The sequence below is a fragment of the Pseudonaja textilis genome, chromosome Z (assembly GCF_049901715.1).
Source record: "Pseudonaja textilis isolate UNSWEBS1 chromosome Z, rPseTex1.2, whole genome shotgun sequence".
In the NCBI taxonomy this organism is placed as follows: Eukaryota; Metazoa; Chordata; class Lepidosauria; order Squamata; family Elapidae; genus Pseudonaja; species Pseudonaja textilis.
In genome coordinates, this window is record NC_142008.1 from 4,482,329 (window position 1) to 4,505,396 (window position 23,068).

The 23,068-nt window shown below is 38.9% G+C and overlaps 1 protein-coding gene across 1 annotated transcript in view; it reads left to right on the forward strand.

Annotated features, from left to right (window-relative positions):
• The window catches only part of OXSR1 (oxidative stress responsive kinase 1), a 92,254-nt gene that overhangs the window by 18,443 nt on the left and 50,743 nt on the right, over window positions 1-23,068 (forward strand). Inside the window, exons 3-4 of the mRNA XM_087917549.1 lie at window positions 10,242-10,350; window positions 21,232-21,373. Of these exons, the coding sequence (XP_087773675.1) occupies window positions 10,242-10,350; window positions 21,232-21,373 (251 nt within the window). The remainder of the gene's footprint in view (window positions 1-10,241; window positions 10,351-21,231; window positions 21,374-23,068) is intronic.

The window sequence follows — 23,068 nt, forward strand, 5'->3', positions numbered from 1 at the left end:
CCTTCCCCTTTGCTTTGCCTTTCTCCCTTTCCTTCCCTTTCCCTTTCTCTCCCTTCCCTTTCCTTCACTCTCCCTCCCCTTCCCTTCGCTTTCCCTTCCCCTTCCCCTTCCTTTGCTTTCCCTTCCCTTCCCTCCCCTTCCCCTTCCCCTTGCTTTCCCTTCCCTTTCCTTCCCCTTTCTTTTCCTCTTTCTTTTCCTTTCCCTCTCCCTTTGCCTTCCCCTTTCCTTTCCCTTTCACTTCCTTTCCCTGTCCCTTTCCCTCCCTCTTTCCCCTAGCCGTTTTGCTTTCCCTTTCCCTCCCCCTTTCCTTTCCCTTTTGCTTTCCTTTCACTTCCTTTCCTGTCCCTTTCCCTCCCTCTTTCCCCTCTTCTTTTGCTTTCCCTTTCTTCCCCTCCCCCTTTCCTTTCCCCTTTGCTTTCCTTTCACTTCCTTTCCCTTCCCTTTCCCTTCCCTTCCGTTCCTTCCCTTTCCTTCCCTTTGCTTACACTTTCCTGTCCTTTTCTTCCCCTTTCGCTTTACCTTTCCCTTGCTTTCCCCTTCCTTTCCGTTCCTTTCCTTTCCTTCCTTCCTTCCACTTTCATTCCCTTTCCCTGTCCTTTCCCTTCCTTCCCCTTTCCTCCTTCTTCCTTCCCTTTCCCTGTTCCTTTCCCCTTCGCTTTCCATTTCCCTTCCTTTCCTTCCCCTATCCCTGACCCTTTCCCTTCTCTTCCTTCCTTTCTCCTCCCTCCCTCCTTTCGTTCTTTGTTCCCTTCTCTTTCGCTTTCTTTCCCTTTCCTTCCCTTCCCCTTTCCTGTCCCTTCCCTTTTGTTTCCTTCCTTTCCTGTCCTTTGCTTTCCTTTCTCTTCCCTTCCCCTTTTCCTTCCATTTCCTTTCCCTTCCTTTTCCATTCCCTTCGCCTTCCCTTTGCTTTCCTCTCCTCCCCTTTCCTTCCCTTTCCTCTCCCTCCTTCCCCTCCCCCTCCCCTTTGCTTTCCCTTCCCTTTCCTTTCCCTTCCACTTTCTCTTCCTTTCCCTTCCCTTCCCTTCCCTTTCCCTCCCCCTTCCCCTTCCCCTTTGCTTTCCTCCGCTTTCCCTTCCCTTGCTTTCCCTTCCTTCCCTTCCCTTTCCTTTTCACTTTCCCTTCCCTGAGCTTTCCCTTCCCCTTCCCTTCCCTTTCCCCCCACTTTCCCTTCCCTGGCTTTCCTTCCTTCCTTCCCTTCCCTTCCTTTCCTGTCCTTTTCCTTCCCCTTCCCTTCCTTCCTGTCCTTTTCCCTTCCCCTTCCTGTCCTTTTCCTTCCCCTCCCCTCCCCTTCCTTCCCTTTCCTTCCCTTTCCCTGTCCTTTCCACTTTGCTTTCCCTTCCTTCCCCTGTCCCTTTCCCTTCCCCTTTGCTTTCCCCTTCCTTTCCCTCCACCTTCCCCTTCCCCTTAGCTTTCCCTTTCCTTCCCTTTTGCTTTCCCCTTCCTTTCCCTCCTCCCCCTTCCCCCCTTTCCTTCCTTTTGCTTTCCGTTTCCCTTCCCTTTCCTTCCCTTTCCTTTCCTTTCCTTTTTCCTTTCCTTTTCCTTCCACTTCTCTTCCTCCCCTTCCCCTTTGCTTTCCCTTTCCCTTCCCTTTTCGTCCCTTTCCCTCTCCCTCCCCTTCCTCCCCTTTCCCCTCCCCTCCCCCTCCCCTTCCCTTTGCTTTCCCTTTCCTTCCTTTTCCTCCCTGCCCTCCCCTCCCCTTCCCCTTTGCTTTCCCTTTCCCTTCCCTTTCTCGTCCCTTTCCCTTCCCCCTCTTCCCTTTGCTTTCCCTTTTCCTTTCCCTTTCCCTTCCCCTTTGCTTTCCTTTCCCCTTCCTTTCCCTTCCACTTTCTATTCCCTTTCCCTTCCCTTCCACTTTCTATTCCCTTTCCCCTTCCTTTCCCTTCCACTTTCTATTCCCTTTCCCTTCCCCTTCCACTTTCTATTCCCTTTCCTTCCCTTTCCCTTTCCCTGTCCCTTTCCTCTTTGCTTTGCCCTTCCCTTCCCGTTCCCCTTTGCTTTCCCTTTCCTTTCTTGTCCCTTTCCCTCTCCCTCCCTTTCCTTCCTTTCCCTGTCCCTCCCCTTTTCTTTCCCCTTCCCCTTCCCTTCCCTCCCTTTCCCTGTCACTTTCCCTTCCCCTCCCTTTCTCTTTCCTTCCTTTCCCTTCCCTTCCCTTCCTTTTCCCTTCCCTTTGCTTTCCCTTTCCTGTCCCTTTCCCTGTCCCTTTCTGTTTCTCTTTCCTTTCCCTTTCCTTTCCCTTTCCATTCCTTTCCCTTCCCTTCCCTTTCCCTTCCCTTTGCTTTTGCTTTCCCTGTCCTTTTCGCTTCCCCTTTGCTTTCTCTTTCCCTTCCTTTCCATTCCCGTCCTTTCCTTTTCCTTTCCCTTTCTGTTCCCTTCCCTGCCCTTTCCTTTCCTTTCCCTTTCCTTTCCCTTTCCTTTCACTTCCTTTTCCCTTCCCTTCCTTTCCTTTCCCTTCCTTTGCTTACGCTTTCCCTGTCCTTTTCCCTTCCCCTTTGCTTTCTCTTTCCTTCCTTTCACTTCCTTCCATTCCCTTCCCTTTCCCTTCCCTTTCCTTTCCCTGTCCCTTTCGTTTCCTCTTTGCTTTCCCTTTCCTTCCTTTCCTTCCTTTCTGTTCCTTCCTTTCCTTTCCCTTTCTTCCTTCCCTTTCCTTTTCCCTTTCCCTTCCCTTGCCTTTCCCTTTCCTTTCCCTTTCCTTCCTTTCCTTCCCTTCCCCTTCCCCTTTGCTTTCTCTTTCCCTTCCCTTCCATTCCCTTCCCTTTCCCTTCCCTTTGCTTACACTTTCCCTGTCCTTTTCGCTTCCCCTTTGCTTTACCTTTCCCTTGCTTTCCCTTCCTTTCCTTTCCCTTTCCCTTCCCCTTCTCTTCCCTCCCCCTTCCCCTTTGCTTTCCCTTTCCCTTCCCTTTCTCGTCCCTTTCCCTCTCCCTCCCTTCCCTCCTTTCCCTTCCTTCCCCTCCCCCTTCCCCTTTGCTTTCTCTTTCCTTCCTTTCCCTTCCCTTCCCTTCCATTCCCTTCCCTTTCCCTTCCCTTTGCTTTCCCTTTCCCTTCCCTTTCCCTTCCTTTCTGTTCCTTCCCTTTCCTTTCCTTTCTTCCCTTCCTTCCCTTTCCTTTCCTTTCCCTTTCCTTCCTTTCACTTCCCCTTTGCTTTCTCTTTCCCTTCCTTTCCCTTCCTTCCGTTCCTTCCTTTCCTTCCCTTTGCTTCTCTTTCCCTGTCCTTTTCACTTCCCCTTTGCTTTCCCTTTCCCTTGCTTTCCCTTCCTTTCCGTTCCTTCCTTTTCCCTTTCCCTTTCTCTTCCCTTCCTTCCTTTCCCTTCCTTTCCTTTCCCTTTCCTTTCACTTCCCTTTCCCTTCCCTTCCCTTCCTTTCCCTGTCCCTTCCCTTTGCTTTCCCTTTCCTTCCTTTCCCTTCCCTTCCCTTTCCTGTCCCTTTCCTTCCCTTTGCTTTCCTTTTCCTTCCTTTCCACATTGGTTTTTTTTTTTTGGTTTATTTTTATGAATACTTTTATATTTGAGACCTCTTAATTGGATTAAGGTATTGAAGAACGTGAAGAATTTTTCTTTCTTTTTAGCTTTTTTCTTCGCTTTTTCGCATTTTTTAGGATTTTACAACTTTTTCTTTTTTGTGTGTGTTCATGGTGTGTTTATGGTCTTTTCCTTCATTTTTGAATGTTTACTGTCATCTAACTAACCCCTAACTGACCCTGCAGATGATTATGCAAGGAATTCAAAATATTCAAACAAGATCAGAGAATATTCGAAAGAGAATACAGAACATTGAACAAAGAACAGAGAACACTGAACAAAGAACAGGGAAAAACGATGAAAAAGTAGAGAACATCCAACAAATGATGATGAAGTATGATGAGAGACTCCCAAAAATTGAAGAAGATTAACAAAGAGACAAGAAGATTGGAGACATTGATAACAGATTAACTGTGGTTGAACAATATAAAAGTGGTATGCTGAGATGGGAGATGGACAGATCAGAATTTTATCTTAGATTCCAAAACGTAGAGGAAGAAAAAGGACAAAACCTAGCTGAGATAATGATAGAAATACTGGCTGAAGCTTTGGAAATAACTGAAGAGAAGATGATGGATGGAATAGATGAGGTTTATCGAGTCTTCACAAGATATGCAATGAGAAATAGCTTACCAAGAGAAGTTCACATCAGATTTACAAAGAAAGCCATTAAAATGCAAATATTGCAAGGGCAAGAGAGAAAACATTGAAATATAAAGATAAGGAGATTGTGGTCTTGAAACAAGCACCCGAAGAGTGAGAGAGATGACAAGGGAATACCGATTCTTGACCAAATTATTACTTAAAAAAGAGGTGAATTATAGATGGCTGATTCCAGAAGGTTTAATGTTTACATGGCAAGAACAGAGATATAGAATTGACTCAATTGAGAAAGCTGAATCATTTTACACAGAATTTTTCAGAGGGGAGGAAGAGGCAGCAAAAGAAATTTCACTAATTGAATTTCAAGAGGACTCCCAAATGACGACTGAAAAAGAAGAAGGTGCAGTAGGTGGAAAGGAGGAAGCCAAAGAAAACATGAACCAAGATCCACGAGAGCTGTCAAACCTAATTACAAATTATAATCATGGAAGAGAAAAAATTGATTGCAATTAATATAAATGGACTTAACTCAGCCGTTAAAAGAAGGAAAATCTTTCATAAATTAGAGAAATTAAAATTTGATATAATCTGCCTACAAGAAGTACATATTAAAAAACAATATGAGCAATTGATACAGCTAAAATTAGGGAAAAAATTCACTTCCTTGACACAATGTAATAAAAGAGGAATGGTTTTATATATTAAAGAGACCATCTCAGCGAAATTGATTTATACTGATGACGACAGAAGAATATTAATGGTGGAAATAATGGACAATAGTACGAAAACACTCCTGATTGCAATGTATGCCCCGAACGACAAACAAGAAGAATTCTATAAAATATTACATATGAAAATAGTTGAACTGGACTATGTTAATATAGTTATGATGGGAGATTTTAATGGAATTGTAGACAATAAACTGGAATACACAGGACAGAAACAATAAAGCAAAATAGAAAGACTCTCTCTAAATCTTTTTTTTTAATGGTAGATGAAATCAACTTAAAAGATACATGGAGAGAAAGAAATGCCAAAACTAAACAATACACCTTCTACTCAAATAGACACTTATCATGGTCCAGAATAGATAGGATATGGATGTCAACAGAACTGTTAACTAATATTCAAGAAATAAATATTGAAACAAGTACTTGGGCAGATCACAATCCAATGACAATTAAATGGAAAAGACAAAGAAGAAGATCTAGATGGACGTTAAATAATACTATTTTAAAGGGGAAAGTGGATGGAGAAAGAATTGGCCTTTTTCTTTGGAGAAAACAAAAAATAAGATATATCAATCCAGAATGTATGGGATAAAATGAAGGCACATGCCAGAGCCTTGATAATAGACTATACAAGGAAAAGAAATACCATGAAAAGATTAGCCTCTAAGGCATTAGAAGATGAGTATAAAGGACTCGAAAAAGAGCTACAGAAAATGCCACAGAGAAAGGACATCAAGTTAAAAATGGATATAACCAAACATAAAATGGGTCTAACGGAAAAAGAAGAATTAGCACAAAAAATTAGAGGTGCCAAACAGAACTATTTTGAAGATGCAAATAAACCAGGTAGATGGTTAGCATATAAATTGAGAACGGAGAAAGAATCAAGGAAAATATCGCAATTAATAGATGACCGAGGCCAAGTTTGCTATGGTAGTAAAGAGAAGAAGGAAATTATTCGAGATTATTATGGGAAACTATACACACAAGAGAATATTGATGAGGAAAGAGTTAAACAGTATTTACAGAATGCTAATTTACCCCAGATACCTAAAGAGATTGAAACAATGTTAGAAAGCAATATAAGGATGACAAAGTTAACTGAAGCACTTAAGAAACAAAATAATGGAAAGGCACCAGGCCCAGATGGACTTCGGGCAGAATTTTACAAAACATTACAAGAATCATTGAATTTTCCACTGCTAGACATTATGAATGAAGTTATGTTAAAGAAGAGGATACCTAAATCATGGTCAGAAGCTTATATCACACTTGTTCCAAAAGAGGAGACCGATCCATTACAAATCAAGAACCATAGACCTATCTCCCTACTAAACGCAGATTATAAAATATTTTCTTCAATATTGGCAGAAAGACTTAAAAAAATATTTAAATAATTTTATCCATCCTGATCAAAATGGATTTCTGCCAAAGAGACAAATCAAAGGCAATATGAGAGTAATCTTGGACACTTTGGAATACTACAAGGCACATCCTGAAAAACAAATGGCTTTGATATTTCTAGATGCACAGAAGCCATTTGATAATGTGAATTGACGATACATGTTATTACTGCTGGAACAGATGGGCTTGGTTAGAAAATTTATTCAAGCAATAGAAGCTATATATCATAAGCAGATGGCAAAGGTAATGATAGAGGGAGAACTGACAGAATCTATCAATATAAAAAAAGGAACAAGACAAGACTATTTTGAAGATTTAAATAAAATTGTGTTGAAATATATATGGCAAGGTAAGAAAGCGAGAATAAAGTTAAAACTTTTGCAAGATGCTAGAATTAGAGGAGGATTTGGTTTGCCTAATTGGGAGTTGTATTACCAAGCTACAAATTTGATGTGGGTTAAAGAATGGATAACATTAAGAAATACTAGATTGTTGACATTAGAAGGACATGACCTGTTGTTGGGGTAGCATGCTTTTTATGGTATAAAGGAACTAAAACACAGGGGTACTTTAGAAGACATATACGGGAGTCTCTGTGGTTAAATTGGGAGAAGATTAAAAGACAATGTTATTTGAAAATTCCAGTCTGGCTATCGACTATTGAAGCATTTTCTTATCCTATAATATACAAAAAGGAACAAACAGTTAGATATGGTGAAATATTGAATGAAAAGGGTGAACTTAAATCTATACAAAAACTAGAGGAACAAGGTATAAAGATGAATTGGTTTTCATATGCGCAAATACATTCAAGATATGATAAAGATTCTAAAACAGAAGGTTTCTATGATAAACTGACTGACTTAGATAAGATTTTGACAGGTACTGATGAAAAGGTGATTAAAAAATTGTATGGACACCTATTAGAAATTAAACTAGAAGAAGAACAAGTTAAAGAAACTATGATTGCTTGGGGGAAGAATTTTGGATATGGGATCGATCTAGAGAAATGGCAAAAATTGTGGTCTCAAAATTATAAAATAACAACGTCAACAGCATATAAAGAACATTTGTATAAGATATTTTACAGGTGGTATTTTCCCCCGACAAGAATAGCAAGAATGTTCAAGAATAAATCCGAAAAATGTTGGAAATGTCATTAGATACCTGGCTCATGTTACCATATGTGGTGGACTTGTGTGGATGCTAAAAAATACTGGACTAAAATCCACATGCGGTTGGGAAAAATGACAAAAAAGCATATAGATTTGAAACCAGAAATATTTTTATTAGGAATTTTACCTGAAATATATAGTAAAGTCTTGAAATACCTGATTGTAAATGTATTGACAGCGGCTAGGATTGTATTTGCTAAAAACTGGAAAAATGAGAAAATATCGTCACAGGAGGAAATCATTAAGAAAATATTGGAATGTGCTGAAATGAGTAGATTGACATTTGAAATTAGAGAACAAGATGATCAACAATTTTATAATATTTGGGATCTATCCTATCAATGGTTAGACAATAAAATATAGTAATGAAATAAGTAGACTTTTAGAAAATAATAAATATATAAAGATGTATTCTTTTCTTATTATATCTACAAAATGATTCTAGGATAGATCTGGGATGATAATATGAATTGTCATAAAACAAATTAAGCAAAATATGATCATTTTGGAAAACATGAATGAATAAAAGTATAGTCAAATGATTGATTAATGATGATATTAATGTATTTAATATATTGATTGAAAATACGAGATTATATGCAACGTAATTATAATTGAAGACTATGAAATGGAAGCACAAAACAATTTGTAAACCAACCGGCACACTGTATGTACATCTATGGAAGATGATTTGATGTTTTAATGTTTTGTTTGTTTATCTTTGTTTTAAAAACCAATAAAAAAAACTAAAAAACAATCTTTTTTGATCATGTAATCATGGAGATGCTGCAGTGGTAGTAAGTGTGAAAAACACTCGCAAGTCATTTTTTTCAATGCTTTGTAACTTTGAACGGTCACTAAATGAAAGATTGTAAGATTGTAAGGACTACTTGTATATCCATGTAGCTTGCTGGAAAACAAAGTAGCGTCGTTTTCCAATTGCCTTTTTCCAGGGTATTTCTTCAATTCCTCATTTGGTAGTACTGCATCCTTATTGTCCTTGTCTACATAATCATCAGGGTTGAAGTTTTGGAGATCAGCCCAGGTAGCATGGTGCTTGGGAAGAGGGTATTTTTCCTTCAAGTCAAACTCACGTAGCCTCTTCAAACCAGTGGTTTATTATTATTTCTTTCCAGAGTATTTTTTAACTGCCTAGTCTAGCCTACAACCCTAAAATCTCTGCATGGTCTCTCATCAAACCATAAACCAGATCAGACTCTGCTTATTTTCCGTGCCTAGGAAAAGTTGGCCAGTGCTAGCACTTGCTGAGATAGTATTGTTTAGTGAAAGTAAAGAATAAGTAATAAAACTAATTGGAGAGCCAGATTTGTTTAGTAGTTAAGGCACCAGGATAGTCCCACCTTAGGCATGAAAGGCAGCTGGGTGACTTTGGGCCTATCCCCAGAAAACGATAACTTCTAGTCCTGCCTTAGGCAGGATCATAAAAATCGGCTGAGTGATTTTGGGCCAATCACCGGGTGATAGTCCTACCTTGTTGCAGTCTTACCTTAGGTGTGAAAGCCTGCTGGGTGACTTGAATCAGTGTTACATAGGAGAAAGAAGGAAGGTAAGATATGGTTGCTATCTTGAATTAGTTATATAAACAATAAAAGAGGGATAAAAAAAAAAACCCTAAAAGAAATGCCACTTCCTTTTCACTTGGTAGGCTGGATGTGGGTGAGCTTTTTGCACATTGCACAATGGAGCGAACATCCTAAACCACCTTGGGGACCTCAGGGAAGTTTGGAATGTGGGAGCACATTTGGGGAAACCTCACCTTGAGTAGCTGTAAGCCTTGTGGCTGTCACAAAGCAGCTGTTGCCCAGACACCAACCAAACTTTCAATTGCAGATTTCCAACAGAAATGCTCTTACTTTGCCCAAGACAATGGGAACAAAATTAGGAACAGAGAGGAAGCTGGGGAGGCTCTAAGGAACAGGGTTCCATCATCTTAGGAACCCACATAATAATTTACTTGTAAATTATGTACAAGTAACAATACCTTGTTTACAATCAAATGGGTTTGCTGTCCTCCTGCAGTTACAGGTAATTCTTGACTTAAGGCCTCAGTGGATGCCAGAATCTCCGTTACTAGGCAAACTACACGAGCTATGTCCAATTTTGCAATATTTTTTTTGCCACAGTTGTTAAATGGTTCACTGCAGTTGTTCAGTGAATCACATGGTCATTAAGTGAATCTGGTTTCCCCCACTGACTTTGCTTGTCAGAAGCTGCCTGGGAAGGTCACAAATAGTGATGACATGATTCTGCAGCTGTCATAGATACATGCCAGTTGCCAAGCACCTGAAATTTGATAATGTGACCGTGGGAATGTTGTGACAGTTGTAAGTGCGAGGACAAGTCCTAAGTCCCCCTTTTCAGAGCAGTTGTATAACTTCAAACGGTTGCTAAATGAATGATTATAAGTCAAGGACTAACTGTATATCAACTGGAATGTAGGCCCATATTTTCCAAAACCCACTAGCAAATGCTGCATCCCTTATGTTTATGGGAGTTGTAGTTCAATCTGTCTGGGATATCTTTGCAAAGCCTGGGCCACCTTTTAGCCAGGATTTGGTTTCTTATATATTAGCATTTCTCAGCCTGGATTGAATTCAGGTGGGTAGGTTTCAGCTCCCAGAATTCTTAGCAATGATGATGCTGGCTGGTGGAATTCTGGGAGTTAAAGTCCACACATGGGAAAATCTGTAAATGAAGGTTTTTGTGTTGGTGTCCTGCTGCTTCAGTTTAGGGTGGTTAAGAGAATAGTAACTGAAAGTTGATTTTCCTTTCTTTTTCCTCTTCCCTTTCAGAAAGAAATTCAAGCAATGAGTCAGTGCCACCATCCAAACATTGTCTCTTACTATACTTCTTTTGTGGTGAAAGATGAACTTTGGTTAGTGATGAAGCTCCTGAGTGGAGGTAAGATTTTTGTGAATTCTGCTGCTGTTTGCTTTGGTTTGTAACTATAAAAAGGGATTTTAAAATGCAGATCTATTTTTTTACTTGTCAATAACAACACCTTTTCTAAAAGGTCTAAGTAGAATATGTTTGCAGGCTGGTTCATTTTGAAGATTTTGATGACACGCAATTTATAGATCAAACCAAGAATAAGAAAAACATCCAGCCTATTAGGGCAAATACAAAAAGCATTCTCTCATCTAGATGTTTGATACATAAGAATTATTAATTGGCTAAATGGAAATGTAGACACAGCTACCGTAATCCTCAACTTACAACCAATCAAAGTTATGACAAACCTCCCTGGGGGTACTTAGGGCCCAATTGAGAAGATCTGACGGCTGCCTCATGTGATCACATGTTGGATACCCAACAACAAATGGATTTATGTCCATTTGTAGTGCCCAACAGTTGTATGATAGAATTTCATGACCGTTTGCTGAAAACCAATGTTTACTTCTATTTTTCAGCAAATCTGGCCAGTACCAAACCCTGGGTTGATTTAATGGCTGCAGAATTCGCTTAACAATTGGGGCAACTACTTTAAATAGTTTTTATTCTCTTAAAGGCAGCTGCAGCAAAGGTAATGAAAATAAATGGGTCATGCGGGAGCCCCAATTTATGACAAACACCATCATAAATAGAGGACTGCCTGTAAAATTAACCTAAATTGCTGTGTGAATCAAGCTGAATTTAGGGGATAAGTGGAAATTTATTTGCAGAAGTCTCTATGAACTAGCAAAATGACCTCATTTTTTATTTTCATAAAGGCTGTTAAAATAGAGTTAAAATGGATTCTGAGTTTCAGACTTTTGATAAAAATGTTATGGTTTATTCATGCGCGGTTTGGGCATTGTTCTTTGATAATTGCTGTTCTTCCTAAGCGTAGGCTTCAGAAGTCCTTAGAGAGGGCAACAGAATTCAAATATAACAAGTAAATGGATAAATAATAGGGTATATGTGTAGTTGTCACAATTTCTTCTAATCTATGTGGAGCACTGTGCTTTGAGAGTGGGATGAGATAATATCTTCCTGATAATTGAACAGCGGGGAAAACATGGAAACATTAATGTTTTTAAACAACTTTAAAACGATCCACAGGCTTGGAGACCATTAGACTAGTAACATACTTTGCAGTTAATATACCAAATTGAATCGGAAAATATACAGGTAGTCTTTGACTTACCACAGTTCTTTTAGTGACAGTTTAGTGACAAGTTATAATGGCACTGAAAAAATTGACTTATGACTATTTTCCACACTTATGACCTTTGCAGCATCCCCATGGTCATGTGATCAAAATTCAGCCGCTTGCCAGCTGAGTCATATTTATTTGTGAATGAATAAATGATGAATATGAATAAATAAATATTCATACTGGTATTTATTTATTTCCCGGGATCATGTAATCCCCCTCTGCAACCTTCTGACAAGCAAGTCAATGGGAAAGCCAGATTCACTATATTAATTTAACAATTGCAGTGATTCACTTAACAAATATGGCAAGAACATGTAAAAAATGTGGCAAAACTGACTTAATAAATTTCTCACTTTGCAACATAAATGTTGGGCTCAATTGTGATCGTATGTTGAGGACTGTGATTCATTTTCTCCTGACTGTGTCTTTAGATAAGGCTATTTTCCCTAGATACCCGTTTTCTTTGCCTTTTGATTTATCAGGCACCCTGAAGCTGTTTTGGAATGGCCATCCCAAAGATTCTTTTTTTTTAGAGGCAACTGGACTTTCTTTGTTTTTCAGTCAGTCAGAACGGAGGAAGCTTCTTGGATAAGAGGCGAAATGTCTTCAAGGAAAAACAAAGAAAGTCCAGTTGCCTTTTGAAAAAGCACCATTGGGACAACCGTGACCTGGATCTCCCTAGACATGTCTTGGAATGGAATAGCTTCCCCTATCTCTGCTACTTTTCCTTGTTTCATCTTGTAATCATAGGTTGATTCTCCAGGTATCTCCTTAATTACTCTCTATAATATTTGCGACATAATTAGGTAATCCATAACTTACAACCATTTGTTTAGTGACCATTCAAAGTTAACAATGGCACTGAAAAAAGCAACTTATGACTGTTTTTCACAATTACAGCCATTGCAGCATCCCCATGGTCACATGATCAAAATTTGGCCGTTTGGCAACTGGAATGTATTTACAACAATTGCAGTGTTCCCAGGGTCACGTGATCCCCTTTTGTAACCATCTGGCAAGCAAAGTCGATGGGGAAGCCAGATTCACTTAGCAATCGGGTTACTAACTTCACAACTGCAGTGATTCACTTAATAATTGTGGCAAGAAAAATGGCGAAGTGGGGCAAAACTTGCTTAGCAACTGTGGTACTTAGCTAAAAATGCTTTTTCAGAGGACAACTGGGCTGGTTTGTTTGTTTGTTTAGCAACAGAAGTGTTGGGCTCAACTGTGTTTATAAGTCAAGGATTACGTGCATTGTTGAAAAAAGGAACGAAAGCTCCACTTTTAACATGGGAAATTGCGCAGCGCTAATCCCTGAATTGTTTTTCTTTAAAAAAAAAAAAACCTGAACAACTCTGTAATCCCCATGTTAAATACAAACCTTGCAACAGATACATCTCATGATAAGGAAGCTTGGTAGAAACTGGTTCTTTGCAGAAACTGGAATCTTTGTAGAAAGAATTTACTCATATCTTGTTCAGCAGGAAACATTTGACATACATGAGTTGCCATGTGGAAAAGTAACAGAAGGACTTTAGGATAAAAATGACAATTTTTGTGCAAAATAAGCGCAAGGGAAGACAGGTTGGGAAGAAATTGTACCAGAGCGATGTAGGTAATTCTCGTGTTACGACTGTAATGGAGAGTGGTCAATACGTCCTATGTTGTGATAGTCATAAAGTGGGTTGGACCAGATTTTACCATCTTTCCTGCATTAATTGTTAAGCAAACCCATGGTTTGTGATAGGCTGGTTTTGCCAAAAACTGAAAGTAAATGCCATTTTTCCCCACAAACCTATCTTAAAATGTGGTCATGTGAAACAACCATAACTGAAGCACATGAAGTATAATTATGTAACTATGAGGGGCGAGGCGGCAATAGCTGACAGGTTGTAAGTACACCCTAGGTAGACCACCATAGTTTCGTACTATCACTAAGCAATTGATCAATTTGAGGATTACCTATAGAAAGCAGGTGGAAAAATTGCTGTCAGACCTAAGGGAAAGCAACAATTCACACATTGCTTTAGGAATGCTGCCTAAGGAATTCTGGGACTTGAAGTCCACATATCTTAAAGTTACCAAGTTTGAGAAACTCTGTTCTAGGCCACAAAACACTTTCTCTGATTTGGGGGTAAGACTGCCAGGAGAACCGGCCATTGTGAACTAAAATCTATCATTTGTGGCTTTGCTGATTTGGTAAATTGCGATGTAAGCCACAATTAAAGAACTGATCACTCACGGCAAGGCATGAACGAAGCCAAATTAGATTAATGGTTGCGCAGAAAAAGCAGAAGAAAGAATATACATAAAAACCTAAGCTATTTGAGACACTATGAAGCCAACTCATGCGTGCCAAGCTGTATGAGAGTGTTAATGTTTTGATAAATTTCTTCATTGAATTTTTTTTAAAAAAAGGAAAATAAATGACTGCTGTCAAAGAGAAGGAGGAGGAGGGCAAAAATTGGCTGCTGACTTATAAAACATCTCCATTAGAAACAAAGCTGTTATTTACTGTAGGACTCTCCCTAAATTCCTACAATGAAAAAAAATCAGCAAATTAGCTGTTCTCTCATTTCTGAGTCTCAAAAATCTATCTCTTAAGTCAACCCCTGCTTCCCAAACTGGACTTCCATTTCCAGAAGCAACCTGGCTTCGTATGCTTTGTACATTTTCAAAAAAAACCCCAGATATATTCATCTTTAATTTCATTTAGGGCACGTTTTCATTCCTTGAGTCAAAAGATTTCACCTTTCCTGTCCCAGAAAGACAATTTTCAGCAACATTCTTGGCTGAGCCAAGGAAGAGACACACCTTGAACACCCTGTGGAAAAAAACTAATAGTAGTTTAACCAGATAAGATAAAAATGCAACTCGACAAACATACGGGGTGAGATCACAGGGCTGAGAGTCTAGCTTGGTTTAGAATTCCAGCAACTTCTCCTTGTTACAAACTCATTCACTGGCTTGCAATCTCAGTGTTTCTATATTTAAAAGTTGCTTCAGTGGCACTGAAGATGCTCAGTTACAGAGAAGATGTCTAAAAGGACTTGGGAGACCACAGAAATAACTCTCTTCTAGATAAATAAGTGCCTGAAGAATGTGCTTTAACACATTACATCTTCTCCAAAACAACCCTGTTCCCCTACGGCATTTGTTTGTTTACCCTCTTAATGGTTTTACAATACTTTCAAATTTAGTTCCAGTAAGAGAATGCCTGGATAATCGACACAGATGGAAAAGTGACACAAGAATGGTTGCCACATGGAAATATCCCCCCCAATATTTATTTGATTTATATGCCAGCTTTTTTTTGTTTTTCTAATAACTCAAGACAGCATATATAATATGGGTACTCCTCAGCTTACAACAGCGATTGAGCGCAGAATTACGGTGGTAAGTTGAGGCAATTGTTAAGCAGATCACCAAGTGTCAGTGTTTCGTTTTACAATCTTTTTGTGGTAGGGATTCTGAATTCAGCCACAGTTAAACAGTTCAATTTTATTTAATGCTTTCTTGCCAAAACCCCAAGGCAACTCCCTTCCCCCTGCCCAAATTTGCAACCACGTGACCGCAGGACACTGCAAATAGCCATAAACATGAGCTGGTTGCCAAGCACCCAAAACGTGATTACATGACCGTGAGGTATGCATGCGTATGGATGTGGAACTTCAAACCAGGTTGTACTCTCTTGGAGAGGTCTGTCGTAACTTCAAAGAGTCACTAAGTGAGGATGACCTGTGCTTTGCTTCTCCTGTTTTTCCCACAACCAACCTGTAAATGGGTTGGTACTGAAGCAGGTACTGGCCCCAAATCACCCAGTTGGTGTCCATGCCAAAGGAAGGTTTTATATATATTATGTATTCATTGTAAATATATAGATATGATTATATGAGTTCACCACCTCCCCTTTTAAAACTGCCCCCTTCCCCCCATTAAAACACTGCAATGTTTCTACAGGATTCTACTATTAAGACAAGTGCTAATTGCAACACTATACATTGTTCATCTTCAAGCTGGTACCTTTTGGTTGTGTTGGATGTCAACTCACATAACCTTTTAGCAGCTGGTGAGGGATTATGGGAACTGAAATTTAACCCATGCATAAACTGTTCTTGTCTAAGCTAGGTCTTAGCCCACTAAAACTGAATTTACCACATAGACCATGTGGATTTTAAAGGGAGCTTCTTTAGTTAGCAGCTCTACTCCACTTGTTTATTTATTTGTTTGTTTTAGTCATATTTATTTATAATTTATTGCCCTCCCATTTTACTATAAGGTAACTCTGGGTGGCTTACGGTCATAAAAATATGTCTGTACATACACAAAAAGACATAAATAAAGGCCAGAGTTTAAAATCTAAGGACACGTGAGGAGAGGTGGAATCTGTTGTTACTTGATCAGCCGCCTCACTCTGCTGCTCTCCCATTGGAGCCCCAGGCCAAATGCCAGGTCTTGAGGCCCTTCTGGAAGGATAGGAAAGTTGGGGTCAACCTCACGTTTGGGTTGGGGGGGGGCAGAAATGTTCCAGAGGGCCGGAGCCACAACTGAAAAGGCCGTCCTCCTGGGCTCCGCCAGCCAGAATAATCAGGCCAACAGAACCTGCAGCATGCCCCCTGCTGGCATGAGTGGAGTGAGACCATCATAAAAATGAGCCAGTTGCCAAGCATCTGAATTTTGATCAGGTGACCATAGGGATGCTGCAATGGTCAGTCTGCATAAAAGAGCCACGAGTCTCTTTTTTTTTCAGTGCCCTGAGCAGTCAGTAAATAAAAGTTGTAAGACGAGGACTGCCTATATAGGGCTTTATCAGCCCAGGTCAGAAATTCTGTAGTGCAAAAGCGTGCAAATAGATAAATAGGTGCCACTTTGTTGGGAAGATAACAGCGTTCTGGGTATAGCCATGCTGGCCCCATGTCCACAGAAACAAGGTTGATTCCTTCGGCTAAGAAACAGAGATGAGCACCAGAGATGAGTCAAACACAACTGGACTGGGGAAACCTTTTTATCTTTACCTTTTTAAAAGCCTTCAGCCATTTCAAGACCAGGTCTTCGTGGAATCTAATGAATAAATTATAATTTCAGTTAAAAATAAACTCTGGATAGTGGGCTTTATGAAGTTGGATCAGGTTTTTGGAGAGAGAAGGCTGATGGAAGACAAACAGCGTATGCAGTGTGTTGCAGCTACGGAATTTATTCTCATATAACACGCTAAGCTAATAAACTCGATTGATGGAAGGTAAAATGAAATTGTGACTTGGGCTTGTGAAACATGCTTTTTAGCTCAGTGTATTAACTATCTTGGCCAGCTGCCTCTAACTTAGCATGCTCCAGCAATATTCAATTCCCATTTCTAGAAGTTTAGAAGTTGGGTCATGATGGGATTTTTGGCTCTTGAAGCCGGAAAGACTGGTTGGGAAGAGAATAGAAACAGTCCTGCAGGGCAGCCTTTGCAACTGGCAAGCAAGGTTTTGGACTGAAATTATATATCTACAATTGCATTTGAAGCAGTGGGGTTGGTGTTTTGAGCCTTCTGACCCGATCGTTCCTGTTGTAAACATTGCCCCTGTTTTGCTTTCTTTCTAAAGTGATGCACAATTAGCCGTCCTTCCCTCCCTTTCAGAACTGAAGCCTACCTAGCAATTTTACTAATGCATAAGGTGAGCAAATGGGCTTTTTAAAGAATTCTTACAGGAGTCAGAGATGTAAACATTTCTCTCTTTAACAATGCTGGTTATTCCAGCATGTGTGAGAGAGAAAGACAGATCGATAGACAGGCAGACAGACAAGAGGGAGGAGAGGAGAGGAAGGAAGGGAATTTAACTGTCCTCTTTGTGGCAGCTACAGAATAAATTTGATGCTTTGAAGCCAATAATACTTTTAATTTATATGTATGTAGGACTTTTATGTATACTGTACTAAAACCCCTTCTAAATAGCACATTTGCCACAGCGTGTTATTCTTCCAGTATTCTAAACTGGATGATTGAAAATATCTGGGGGGGGAAATCTAGATTAAGTATTAACATATTATTGAGTCCATTGACGATTTCTGAAGACTATTTATTGTCTTTTTAATACAGTACATAAATAAATCTCTGAACAAGAACTCTGGTTCTTGCCAGATTAAAACCTCTCACTTTAGAAACTCTTTCTTTACGAGGGTTTGTACGCCACTCTCGCCCAGAGAGACTTAGGTCAGCTTGCATTCCCTCCTTAAGAAACTTAAAATAGCGAAACTAAATTACAAAGAGCACCCATAAGCATAAAGAAAATTGTAAAGAAAACCAGCCACAATAAATACGTACACAGAGATAATGGCGGGGTTAAAAAAATCTATTCATTCGGTGACTTCACCTGTCAGAATTTCCGCCAACAAAGATTCTGGCAGGGGAATTCTGGGAGTTAAACTTTACACATCTAGAAGTGGCCAAATTGGGGGACACTGGATGGATAATCATCTCTGCACAATGGAAGTGATGTGACTCTTTTAATGCTGATGCAAACCAGTATCTTGGCCATGGCAATTTTAAGATGTGTGGACTTCTAACTCCCAGAATTTCTCAACCATAATCTTGTTGAGGAATTCTGGAAGATGGATGTCATACATCTTAAAATTACCACGGTTGGGAACCATTGTCATAATGCCGTTTTTGTTTAGCTATTTTTTCCAGCTCCGTGGTATTATTTTGAAATATAACAACTAGAAGCATGCATCAGATTCTAAGTTTGCTCTAATTAATACTATACGTTATAAAAGGGAACAGACATTGCTGATCTTGTTATTTTCAGCTCAGAAATAATGCTAAGGAGGAAATTAGCTATTTTTTTATAGCAGCCACAAAGTCCTATACACAAAGTCCTCGTCTTATTGCTGTAATTGAGGAATTACAGTCATGATGGTCCTAAAGTAGATCATCCCATGACTAAACTGATTTTACAACCTTTTCTCCTGCTATTTTTAAACAAACCCTGTGGTTGTTACATAAACCCATTGATCACTATAATCCAGTTTTTGCTGAGAACCGGAAGTCAATCCTGGTTTCTGATAAAATGAAAAAAAAAAAAGCTTGTAAATCTCAGTCATGGGATTCAGCTGCAAATGTAAACCAGTTGCAGAGCATCCAAAATACAGTCGTCACCATAGAGGGGGCAGTTTTGGGGATTTTGGGGCGATCTGGCATAACTTCAGTCCTTATGTGATTGGTCGTAAGTCAAGGACCTGTATTCTCAAGCCACTTTCATACCCGCTTTTGTTCCATTAACACCGGTAATTCTCACGTTGTTACCACCCAAAATTTATGTTGCTAATTGAAACATTTGTTAGGTGAACTTATCTCATTTTTACGACTTTTCTTGCCACAGTTCTTAAGTGAATCACCTCAGTTATTAAGTTAGTGACATCGTTGTTAGGTGAAACTGTCTTCCCCGTTGGCTTTGCTTGCCAGAAGGTCGCAAAAGTGGATGATGTGACCCTGAGACACGACAACCGTCATGAATATGAATCAGATGCTGAGTGTCTGAATTTTGATCATGTGACCATGGTCATAAGTGTGAAAAATGGTCATAAATCACTTCAGTGCCTTTGTAACTTTGAACAGTCATTAAATGGATTGTTTTAAGTCGAGAACTACCTGTACACGTGCACTTTTTAAAGCTAATACACATCTGTTTGTTTCGAGGGAGAAGTAGGTTAATTAACCTGGTCATTATTTTCAGGAACAAATTAATCTGCAGTGGAAAAGGTCTTGAAAGTAGAATATCTGGAATGTAAGGCAGAAAACAGTTTTAAACCGTGTAACAGGTCTATTTTGGGTTGGCTATTCTTAGGCTGTCACTTGGGCTTAAGCAGCCATCAAGATAAATACTTTTAAATCTTAATTTTCAATAAGGCGTAGCTGAATGGGCTTTAGCTGTCAGGTCACCTATAACAAGCTTGAACATGCTTCCTCCTGCACCCCACGGCTTTAACTGACTACCTAAACAAAATAAAATCTGTACCAGCCGTGGTTGCAAATTTTCTGGGTTTTTTTGTTTAAGGTATATAAAAAAAAATAAACCAGTTTTGAAGATGATGATTCAGCTTCCAAAATCTTTCAGCAAACCTGTTTACTGTTACCAACATTTCATTTAGGAGCAGTAATGGTAGATTTATTATGCCAAAATACACAGATTACAGCAGTGGGATATCTCTAAACAGTGCAAAATGTATGACTTTAATTGCTAGAAAAGGGTGAAAGGTTTAGTAAATTACTAAACCTTTCACCCTTTTCTAGCAATTAAAGTTGTTCCCAGGACAAGAAATATTTAAATTTCACATTGAAAATTTTGGAAGGATTGAGAAGGATATTTTTCTTTTTCAACCTGGCATTCCTCTAAATGTTCCCTCCTCTTGCACTGTCCAGCTGTTTGACAGTAAATGCTGTGTGAAGCCTCAAAATGCAGTTTTAACATAGGGAGCAAATGTAGATTTGAGGTGCTTGCAACCTGATGCCATGTTACCCATCTTTACTAAACTGTCACATGGCTTGTTTGATTCTGGTTTAGGGAAAACTGTGAATCCAGCTATTATACGGATAGTTCTTGACTTATGATCACAACGGGGACCAGAATTTCCAATGCTAAACAAAGTGGTTGCTAAGTGAGTCATGGCCTGATTTTCTGACCTTTTTGATTAGGGGCCTGGAGATTATAAGGAATGGTTGCAGGAATTGGGTATGTCTAGTTTAATGAAAAGAAGGACTGGGGTGACATGAATAGAAAGAGTGCAGAGAGGAGCAACAAAGAGGATTAGGAGACTGGAGGCTAAAGAACGGTTGCTGGAATTGCGTATCTAGTGAAAAGAGTCATTAGGGGGTGACATGATAGGGGTCTTCCAATATCTCAGGGGCTGCCCCAGAGAAGAGGGGGTCAGTCTATTCTCCAGAGCGCCTGAAGGCAGGACAAGAAGCAACGCATGGAAACTAATCAAGGAGAGAAGCAACCTAGAACTAAGGAGAAATTTCCAGACAGTGAGAATAATTAATCAGTGCAACCACTACCCTCCAGAAATTGTGGGCTCTCCATCACTGGAGGATTTTAAGAAGAGATTGGACATCCATTTGTCTGAAATGGTATGGGGTTTCCTGCTCAAACAGGAGCTTGGACTAGAAGACCTCCAAAGTCCCTTCCAACTCTGTTATTCTGTTAAGTGAATCATAGAGTTATTAGGTGAATCATAGGGTTATTAAGGGAATTCTGCTTCTCCCATTGACTTTGCTCATCAGAAGTTGGCTGAGAAGGTTGCAAAGGACAACCACGTGATTGCAGGATGCCGTAACTAATAAATGCATTCCAAACAACCAAATTTGGATCACGTGACTGGGGGGAGGTTGTGAAAGGCCTGGTTCTAAATCACTTCTCAGTGCTGTCGTAACTTCTCACGGTCACTAAACAAGTTGAGGACTACCTGTAGTTTATAAACCAGAGTTTGATTTTTAGGATTGTGTGCAAGTCAAGCACCTGCTTCAACAAAAGTGGTTAAAATCAAGATGAGGCTGGTCAGTCTATCAGCAGATGTATCAAATTTGGTATCAGTGGAGAAAAGTTATCAGGAGAATCTTCTTTCTTCCACTTGATAAAAGCCTTTTCTCCTTATCAATACAGGTTCTGTTCTGGATGTGATCAAGCACATTGTAGCCAAAGGAGAACATAAGAATGGTGTCCTGGACGAGCCCGTAATAGCCACGATCCTCAAGGAAGTTTTGGAAGGACTGGAGTACCTACATAAAAATGGGCAGATCCACAGGTGGGTCTCAGACGTGTTCTTCACAGGGCTGATACTTCCATGTTTTTCCTATCCATGAAGAACCAGAGCTCTGCATTTCAGCTACAATCTCTCCCACTTGTTTGTCTGGTGTTAATCCCTGCTTACCTGGAAACAATGTGTTCTACTAGTCTTTTTCTTTCCTTCCTAGGTTTTTATTATCTTTTTTTTAATATAAATTTTTATTGGTTTTTAAAACAAACATAAACAAACAAAACATAAAAACATCAAATCATCTTCCATAGATGTACATACAGTGTGCCGGTTGGTTTACAAATTGTTTTGTGCTTCCATTTCATAGTCTTCGATTATAATTACGTTGCATATAATCTCGTATTTTCAATCAATATATTAAATACATTAATATCATCATTAATCAATTATTTGACTATACTTTTATTCATTCGTGTTTTCCAAAATGATCATATTTTACTTAATTTGTTTTATGACAATTCATATTATCATCCCAGATCTATCCTAGAATCTTGTAGATATAATAAGAAAAGAATACATCTTTATATATTTATTATTTTCTAAAAGTTTACATATTTCATTACTATATTTTATTGTCTAACCATTGATAGGATAGATCCCAAATTTTATAAAATTGTTGATCATCTTGTTCTCTAATTTCAAATGTCAATCTACTCATTTCAGCACATTCCAATATTTTCTTAATGATTTCCTCCTGTGATGGTATTTTCTCATTTTTCCAGTTTTTAGCAAATACAATCCTAGCCGCTTTTAATACATTTACAATCAGGTATTTCAAGTCTTTACTATATATTTCAGGTAAAATTCCCAATAAAACTATTTCTGGTTTCAAATCTATATGTTTTTTTGTCATTTTCCCCAACCACATGTGGATTTTAGTCCAGTATTTTTTAGCATCTGCACAAGTCCACCACATATGGTAACATGAGCCAGGTGACATTTCCAACATTTTTTGGATTTATTCTTGAACATTCTTGCTATTCTTGTAGGGGGAAAGTGCCACCTGTAAAACATCTTATACTAATTTTCTTTATATGCTGTTGACATTGTTATTTTATAATTTTGAGACCACAATTTTTGCCATTTCTCTAGATCAATCCCATATCCAAAATTCTTCCCCCAAGCAATCATAGTTTCTTTAACTTGTTCTTTTTCTAGTTTAATTTCTAATAAATATCCATACAATTTTTTAATCACCTTTTCATCAGTACCTGTCAAAATCTTATCTAAGTCAGCCAATTTATCATAGAAACCTTCTGTTTTAGAATCTTTATCATACCTTGAATGCATTTACGCATATAAAAACCAATTCATCTTTATACCTTGTTCCTCTAGTTTTTGTATAGATTTAAGTTCACCCTTTTCATTCAATATTTCACCATATCTAACTGTTTGTTCCTTTTTATATATTATAGGATAAGAAAATGCTTCAATAGTTGATAGCCAGACTGGAATTTTCAAATAACATTGTCTTTTAATCTTCTCCCAATTTAACCACAGAGACTCCTGTATATAATGTCTTTTAAAATACCCCTGTGTTTTAGTTCCTTTATACCATAAAAAGCATGCCACCCCAACAACAGGTCATGTCCTTCTAATGTCAACAATCTAGTATTTCTTAATGTAATCCATTCCTTAACCCACATCAGATTTGTAGCTTGGTAATACAACTCCCAATTAGGC